This window comes from Elaeis guineensis, chromosome 6 (genome assembly GCF_000442705.2).
Source record: "Elaeis guineensis isolate ETL-2024a chromosome 6, EG11, whole genome shotgun sequence".
Lineage (NCBI taxonomy): Eukaryota > Viridiplantae > Streptophyta > Magnoliopsida > Arecales > Arecaceae > Elaeis > Elaeis guineensis.
The window spans coordinates 116401447-116410250 of NC_025998.2; the positions used below are offsets into that span (position 1 = coordinate 116401447).

The window sequence follows — 8804 nt, forward strand, 5'->3', positions numbered from 1 at the left end:
CGGCATACCATCTTTTTTTATAAAAAATATCTCCAGCCTTCCGTGTAAGCAACAAGTCAACCACCCCCTATCGTAATTCCTAAAGAAGAGACAATGAAGAAATCATGTTCACGAAGTATTGGTTGCAATCAATCAATTTCCTCCCAATTTTTCTTTTCTTTTATTATTATTATTTTTTTCGGAACAGAATAGTCCAGCTGTGAAATGTGGGCCAAAACGTCTCTCCCTTCATAAATCAGGGAACGTGGTCTCGTGCAATCCCCAAATCTCCATCGTTTCTCTTGGTTGTTTCCTCCTTGTAGCAACCTTCTCTCTCTCTTCTATCTTAGCAGAAAGCCTCTCCCTCCTTCCGCCTCGGAAATATTTGGCTTAGGGAGAGAAAATGGGAACCGGCGACGGCGACGGTGGCGGCGGGGCGGTGCAGAGAAGAGGGTGCTCGTGCGCCAAGGAGGACTTCTTTCCGGAGGAGTCGTTCAAGAGCTGGGCTAACTACCGGCAGGCTTTCCGGGAGACCGGGATGCGGCTCCGGGACCGGGTGACGGCCCGGTCGCTGGACCAGACGGAGCTGCACGAGGTGCGGGCGAGGAGCGGCCACGAGATGAAGAGGAACCTCACCTGGTGGGATCTCATCTGGTTCGGCATCGGCGCCGTCATCGGCGCCGGAATCTTTGTGCTCACCGGCCAGGAGACCCATGAAGATGTCGGCCCTGCCGTCGTCCTCTCCTACGTCGTATCCGGAATCTCCGCCATGCTCTCCGTCTTCTGCTACACTGAGTTTGCTGTTGAGATCCCGGTTGCAGGTGAATAGTTTATTTTATTTTTTTAATTTTTATTTTTTTATTTATTTTTTGCTTATGCTTTGCATTATCCTAATTCTGTCGTTTTAGTTGGCGATTCCTGTGAATAAATTAAAGTGCTCAGATTTTATAAGGTGATCATATAATTGAGAGAGGTTAATAGTTAAAAATTCAGGGAAAAGAAATAGCTAATATTGCTGATATTTATATCATGGTCCATAAAAAAATTATTTTGGATTATTTTTATTTTTTTTGGCCCTATCAAATTTATCAATGATATTATTCGATCCACAAATAAAATTTCATGATGCAACAATCATCATGAGATAACTAATTCAATCCTTATCTTCCATGTCCCCATCCCCCAGGATCTAATCATCCAAAATTTTCTCTCTAATTTAATTAATTCATTTTAACAAACTTATTTCTCTTCTATCTTCGTCTTTTTATTTAAAAAATCATATGTGTCTCAATCTCTATCTTGTATTTTTTTAATAGTTTATCTATTTATCATTATTTATTTATTTTGTATAGCTAGTATTAATTTAATGGCTACTTGGTTGGTTTGGTGGACTGTAAGAATTGTGTGCTGACTACGGAGTCTCAAGGTTGTGTTAAAAGTCTCCTAACGCCGAAGATCCTCTTTTTTAGGCTACTAAAGTCTTCCAAGTCCCTTTCGGAGGGCTGGAAGCTTGACTGGTCGTCATGCACGGCTCTTTTATTGATGGTTGTGCGTTTTTTTGTTGACAAACGAGTAAGGTTGACCTACGTTCCGTTTGCAACCAAAAACATAAAATTGGATTGACAAATGTGCTAACGGATACAAGCAAAGCTCAACAGTTTTTTGATGCAATTTTATTTTTAATAGAAAGGCATGATAAAAGTTAATAGAAATTGAATTCAATGATTGCCCCCTTTCTTCTAAGAGCCTTCTTTAAGAACCCATTTAGTTGGGAGTAATCAGGCAGAGAAAATAAATCCGACGCTAATTATCATATTTGGTACAAAATGCGGATCAAAGATGCGGCAAAATAAATGGTGGATCCCATGCCTAGCTTTTTGAGCGAGAAGATAAAATAAATGTCATGAGAATATTTATTTTTCATATTGGATTACCAAATTAGATAATATGAAAATATTATTTCTTAGTAGAAATACCCACACTTATATTATATTAATATTAATTATAATAATATATAAAATATTAAATTATATTAATATGTTATAAATATCTTAAAATATTGATTAATTATATTTATAAATAATAATATACTTAACATATTAATATATTTATTAACAAATATTAATTATTAATAAATAATTAAAAATATTTATTAACTATCAATTAATTTAACATAGAATTTATTAATAATGAATATATTTATTTATACAGCAAAATATACTAAAATTTAGTTATAATAAGAAATATATTTTCTAATATATGTTTGCTTTAAAAATATTTATTGATTCTTGTAAATATATTTCAATATTTGAAATACACGATACTAATAGTGTTTGGCCTATAATTAGGCCACAAATAGCCAACAAATAGACTGAAAAAGAAATACTATTATATAAATTATTTATTCATTGATATTGTTAAAAATTTGATAATATTTCTATATAAGATTATCTTTAACCAAATATTGTAATATTTTTTCGATGCTATTTTTTAGAGTAATTTTTTCACTAACCAAATATGATAAAATTTATTTTCTCTCATAATTATTTTTTTTTTCAGATATATAATTTTCAAGAATCATTAGATTATGCGGGTAATCTGATATACTTCAACCAAATAACCTTGAGAATAATTCTAAGAAGGATTAATACCATATTAGTGGAATTTTATGATTATAGTGCTATAAACAAAATATCTAGTAATTATGCTGAACGCAATTTTTTGGAAACAAATAGAGAAGCAATTTTCAAATTTGAACCTGGAGTCTCATACAGTTAAAAGGGGGAATTAGTAATTGCACATCATTATATGATGGTTTCTCATTATCTTATCAACATAAAATTAACTGAGCTTTTGAAACAGGTGCTAAAGGATTATATCGGCGATCTTTGTGTAAGTTGCTGTAAATTAACTGGAGTTCCATGAGCAACCTTAAAGTCTTTCTACTAGCTGATGGTCACATAGATACAAGTCTTTCAATAATTGTTCTTCTATTGATATACAAAGGCCAAAGGTGTCTATAGTTTTTCTAGTCATAAACAAGCTGTACGTCACATAGATTTTTTGATTGAACCTAGACAATCCACGTCCATTTTTTCTTCTCAAGAAAACCGCTGTTGCATTTGGTATTGCCGTGCTTTAGTTCCATGTTCAATGCGATAACGAGTGGCAGCAGATTGCTTGCTTTTGTATAAAATTTTGTTCGAAATACATTAAATCTGATATTTGATATTTAGAAAATTAAGTTGTAAAGAACTATTGAGCTCTGTGTTTTTTAATTGTCCTAGTGATTTATAAATTTTACTGCCCATGACAATGAAACCCGTTCTTTTTCATTTTCAACAAAAAAGATTAAAGGGTACAAAATTCATCTCGACCTTGGATTGGATTCATAGAATTAAGTGAGTTGTGTAATTAAGTTATCAGAAATACATGATTTCTAATATCTTTCAAGGAGTGAAGTTTTTTGGAGAGTCTTATTTTAATCCTCTATACTCTTTGCCTGTTCAGAAATATTTTCATCCTCTATACTCTTTGCCTGTTCAGAAATCATGTTTATTGGGATAAATATTTCCATCCCATTAAGCATCTTCCAAAATCCTTATTTCAAATGTATTTGATAGTTTTCTTTTTTAATACCAGTGAAAAAATTATACCAAGAATTATTGAAAGAAAGATCTAACCATTTTTTATCATTCTTCTCTTGTTTCCTGTTTCTAATAGTAATTACCAAGGAGTCATAATCGAGAAGATAATTATGTTTGGCATCTTTGCTTCCATTAATTCTAATTACCATCTTTCATTGCGTTTGTCGCTTCTGTTTGATGATATGCCTAAATGACATTAACTCTATTTTTGAAGGTGGTTCCTTTGCCTACCTCCGGGTGGAGCTTGGTGACTTCATGGCATTCATAGCAGCAGGCAACATCCTCCTCGAGTATGTAATCGGTGGTGCCGCCGTTGCCCGCTCCTGGACCTCCTACTTCGCCACCCTGCTTAACCACAACCCCGACGACTTCCGCATCCATGTCTCCGCCCTCGCCAACGATTACAACCTCCTCGACCCCATCGCCGTCGCCGTCATCACCATCGTCTGCATCATCGCCGTCCTCAGCACCAAGGGCACATCCCGCTTCAACTACATCGCCTCCATCATCCACGTCGCCGTCATCCTCTTTATCATCATCGCTGGCCTCACCAAGGCCGACACCAAGAACCTCACCCCCTTCACCCCTTATGGCGTCCGTGGCATCTTCAAAGCCTCCGCCGTGCTCTTCTTCGCATACGTTGGTTTCGACGCGGTCTCCACCATGGCCGAGGAGACCAAGAACCCCGCCAAGGACATCCCCATCGGCCTCGTCGGCGCCATGTCCATCACGACACTTGCCTACTGCGCTCTCGCCCTCACTCTCTGCCTCATGCAACCATACAGGAGCATCGACGTCAATGCGGCCTTCTCGGTCGCGTTCCAAGCGGTGGGAATGGACTGGGCCAAGTACATCGTCGCCTTCGGGGCACTGAAGGGCATGACCACCGTCCTCCTTGTCTCGGCCGTCGGTCAGGCTCGGTACCTGACACACATCGCCCGCACCCATATGGTTCCACCGTGGCTCGCCCAAGTGCACGCCAAGACCGGCACTCCGATCAATGCCACCATCGTTATGCTCATCGCCACCGCCGTCATTGCCTTCTTCACCAGCTTGGGCATCCTATCCAACCTCTTATCAATCTCCACTCTATTCATCTTCATGCTTGTCGCCGTGGCTCTCCTCGTCCGCCGCTACTACGTGAGCGGAGTGACCTCCTATGCCGACCGTAATAAGTTGGTTGCTTGCATTGTGCTCATATTGGCGTCGTCGATCGCAACGGCGACCTACTGGGGGCTGAGCAAGAAGGGATGGATCGGGTACGTGGTGACGGTGCCGATATGGTTCCTGTCGACGTTGTTCCTGGGGTTGGTTGTGCCAAAGGCTAGGGCGCCGAAGCTGTGGGGCGTGCCAATGGTGCCATGGCTACCATCACTGTCGATCGCAATCAATATATTCTTGCTGGGATCGATTGACAGGAAGTCCTTCATGAGGTTTGGCATTTGGACGGCGTTTCTGCTGGTATATTACTTCTTCTTTGGTCTCCATGCGTCGTATGACACAGCGATGGCTGCCACGCCGATGAGGAGGTTGGAGGAAGGGAGAGATGGGCAGGATCCTGGAAATGGAAAGGCATCAGAAGTGGAGAAAGGAGGAAGCTGAGAGCAGCTACTAATATTTGATCATGTTTTTACCTTATCTTTTCTCCTTGGCCTTTTGACAAGAGCAAAAAAAAATGTTATAAGAGTATGAAACTCAAGTTTGTGAGATGAGAGAACATCTTACTTGGATGGTGATATTAAAAGCAATAGGTTTGTAATTAAGTGGAATTATGTGAACGTATCAAATGCTAAGCAATGGTTTTCAAAAATCAGCTTTGGGATTGACAACGAGCTTCTTGATACTTCTGCCTATATTGTGTCACCAATGTATCATGTATTCTCGAATGACATCTTTCTTTAGGAAAGAACCTTGCATCCAAAGAACTTAATTAGAGAGTTCCTGAAACAGACTATTTTGGTTGGTCATGGGTGCAAAATAAAGCATCTTTAACATTAATATAATACCAATATCAACCTACATATGAACACCAATTCGTGAAAAGACAATTCGAATATGAATTGTATGCTCTATAATTGTTCTACTAATGTAGATTATAGTAATTAATAGAAGCACATCTTTGATCATAGAAGAGCTAAAGGCGGGTGATATATTACTTCTTCTTTGGTCTCCATGCGTCATGTGCATCGTATGACATAGCGATGGCTGTGACAGCATTGCAATCAATGAAAAGGTTGGAGGAAGAAAGATATTACCATTGGGGATGCTTAGGAGGCTAATGACTCAAGGATTCTAGAAGCTGGTTAGAGATCTCGGAGCAATTTGAGAGGACCGGATCTATACTTCGATCTCAGAGAGTGCCTTAAAATATCATAATTAGAGGAAGTCCACTTTTTGAGGGTTTTCCGATAGGAGACTCTTGATACTAAGTCAATCTACCTCGATGAAATAGAGGAGATTCTGAAAAAGATAGTAGTAGAAGAAAAAGAGGGAGATCAAGAAGGTAGTAGAAGAGAGTAGAAAGTCGGAGTCTATGTGCGAGAAGGAGAAAAGCTCCATGAGTTAAAAGAGGTTTAGTTCTTCTGAAACATTACCTAACTTGGAATTATGAGGGGCTCTCCATTGGTAGAAATTCTTTGAATGTACGAGTTGGTAACTCGATGGCTCAGAGATTTCACCAAAAAGCTCAATTGGATTTCAAAGAGCTTCCAAGGACTTGTAGGTACTTAGAATAACTTAGGATTCAAAAGACTTAGGAAGACTTACTTGAGGCCCCCCTAGAGAAAAATATTTGTAGGCGAGAGCCAAAGCCCATCATGCAAGGGACATGTGAGGGAGGTTTGGGATAACCACTCGCAAGTCTAGAAGTTTGTTATGACCCGATAAAATATAGATCTTATGGTTAGGAAGGCCATTCCATCATTATGGGCCAGCTATTGTCGAGTGGAGGGAGATTTGAGTTTCTCCATGCACCCTCGGATGGCCACAGGGTGGGAATTGGTTGGCCGAGGTGATTAGCTTCATGGTTTATCCGTGTCAGGCTTCAATTACTCAGTAGTGCCATGTCATGTGGGTTGAATCAAAATGTATTACGTATCTCCTATTTTCGAGGCTGAGATGCTTTGAGAGTTCGGACAAATTAGATGAGCTAACCTGGCCAAGCTGTGGTGCGTTGCTATGGAGTTGTGAAACAAGCCATCTAAGCTGAATACAAAGACCAAGCTGTATGGCCAAATGCGGTGGTCGAGCTGCGTGCTCAAGTGTAGAAGCAAGATTATGTGATCGAGTGTGCGGTCGAGCTATGTCCATATGGTGAACTGTACCACCCCATTTTTTAAGCCTACCACTGGAAGCTTCTAAATGCTGTATTTATAATAGAGGCGTGCTGGCATCTCGACTTCCCAAAATGACATTATGATTGATAGATTTTTTTGGACAATGATAGGACTTTTATCATTTGTCATCTCAGTGATGCTTTGATGTCGAACGGAGGGTTGACACGTGGTAGCTCATTAGTCTGCATGCTTTAAACCATCACATCGATCCAGACCCTTTAGGGTCCTATATGAGGCCTAAAAAAGGGAAAGCTATACGTCTTTTGGCTTCTTGTTCGCCGGAGTTGGAGAAGAAAAGCCTAAAGGAGAAGGGTTGGTGTCTCTACTATAGAGAGTTGTTGGAGACTGATTCGGACTTCTATCGAAAAAGCTTTTAGGGCTATAAGACAAAGCTGGTTGGGCATTTTTTTGAGACTAATTTTAACAGTGTTACCCTTACAACCTCTCTTCTAGATGGCAACTTGGGGAGCAAGGAAGAAGAAGATGAGGAAGAAAAGGATGATAAGACAAATAAATAGCTCCTCCACCACTAGCCTTCTTGTACCTCTGCCCTCGGGCCTTCTGTAGCATGGAAGAGCATTTGTATTCCTCTATTAAATGAAGTATTTTTTCTTCATTTTTTTTTCACTTATGTCTTGTATGCTTGCTTTGTCTATGAATGCTTTTGACACCAAGGGTATTGTCCCGAATGAACCAACCCATGTAGGTAGCTAGTGCATAGCTAAGTACCTTAGGTCATCCGGGGTAGCCTGGTGAGTCTTTAGACCAATAAGATGAAGGTCGAAACTCGAGTTGGTTGTCATCATTGCTTGGGCTAGTTGCCATCCTTGCTCAGGCTAGTGTTGTATGTTAGGTGAGACTGAGTTAAGCTCGGCTATGGCTTGCCCCTTAGTGGTAATAGGAGGTGGGTCCCACATCCTGAATTATTCCTCAATCATCATTTAGCCTCGAGAATATGTAGATGACACCATGCTTGCTCAGCTAATAATCTTGAAGGAAGATTTTCGGTTCATCATTTGATGCAAACTTCTACTTTGGAGGTTGTGTCACCTTTAATGGTAATGGATTCCTTAGGTGATGACTAACTGAGAATGAAGTTCATGAAGAATGTCTCTTGATTGGGGAGTGCAGCATTTAAGATTGTGGTAGCTTGATATATGATGGGAGATCAAAATAGAGAGGTCAGATCTCAACCATTCATGTGCCTTATAAATTGAGGATGAGGGATGAGGTAGCTAGTAGAAGTGCACTAACCTCCACTCCTCAGGCTTACTGACTTGTCACCAGCATCTCACCACCATGAACATCTTTCTGATAGATTGGTTGTTGGAGAAGATGGAGCTTTAGAGGCCTCCTTTGGCGATATCATTGAGAAGGTGGAGGAAGCTGAAGGAGAAGTTGCCTCTCTCTAAAAACTGGCTAGTTGTGAACAAGGCAACCATAGCCCATCAGAGAGTGGTGGAGATGGAGGCAGAGGTCCAGACGAAGGAGTTTCATTTAGGTGAGGTGGACTAAAGGGTGTCTATGATTGAGGGAATTGCAAGCAGTCCATTAGCGAGTAATTGAGGCCAAGAGGAGGGCTGCACACATGATGGAGTGTGACTCCTCAACTTGGTCAGGGATGGAGGTGGTCGAGGCTTCTATTGCTCAACGAAGATCTCCCCTATAGGCTCCCTAGACCTTCTAAGGAGAAAGCTTGATGTGAAGGGCGGACTCCTTCTGGATATTATAGTCGGTGAGGGCCCAACCCTCTTTGAGTTGCTTACAATTGTGGAGCTGAATGAGATGCAACATGCTCTAGTTACACTAGTGGATCTCATGTAGACTATGCTATTTTCTTTCT

At 40.3% G+C, this 8804-nt stretch overlaps 1 protein-coding gene across 1 annotated transcript; it reads left to right on the forward strand.

Moving 5' to 3' along the window:
• The first annotated feature begins 234 nt into the window (after positions 1-234).
• LOC105046703 (cationic amino acid transporter 1) lies at positions 235-5455 on the forward strand. The gene is made up of 2 exons (XM_010925367.4): positions 235-800; positions 3841-5455. Exons 1-2 carry the CDS (start codon positions 383-385, stop codon positions 5226-5228), a joined length of 1806 nt encoding a protein of 601 aa, XP_010923669.1. The 5' UTR covers positions 235-382; the 3' UTR covers positions 5229-5455.
• The last annotated feature ends 3349 nt before the right edge of the window (positions 5456-8804 follow it).

Excerpts from the sequence above, each read along its gene's own strand:
- LOC105046703 (XM_010925367.4), top strand. The coding sequence starts at position 383 with ATGGGAACCGGCGACGGCGACGGTGGCGGCGGGGCGGTGCAGAGAAGA. Across the intron at positions 801-3,840 it reads TGTTGAGATCCCGGTTGCAG|GTGGTTCCTTTGCCTACCTC; the intron begins GTGAATAGTTTA and ends CTATTTTTGAAG.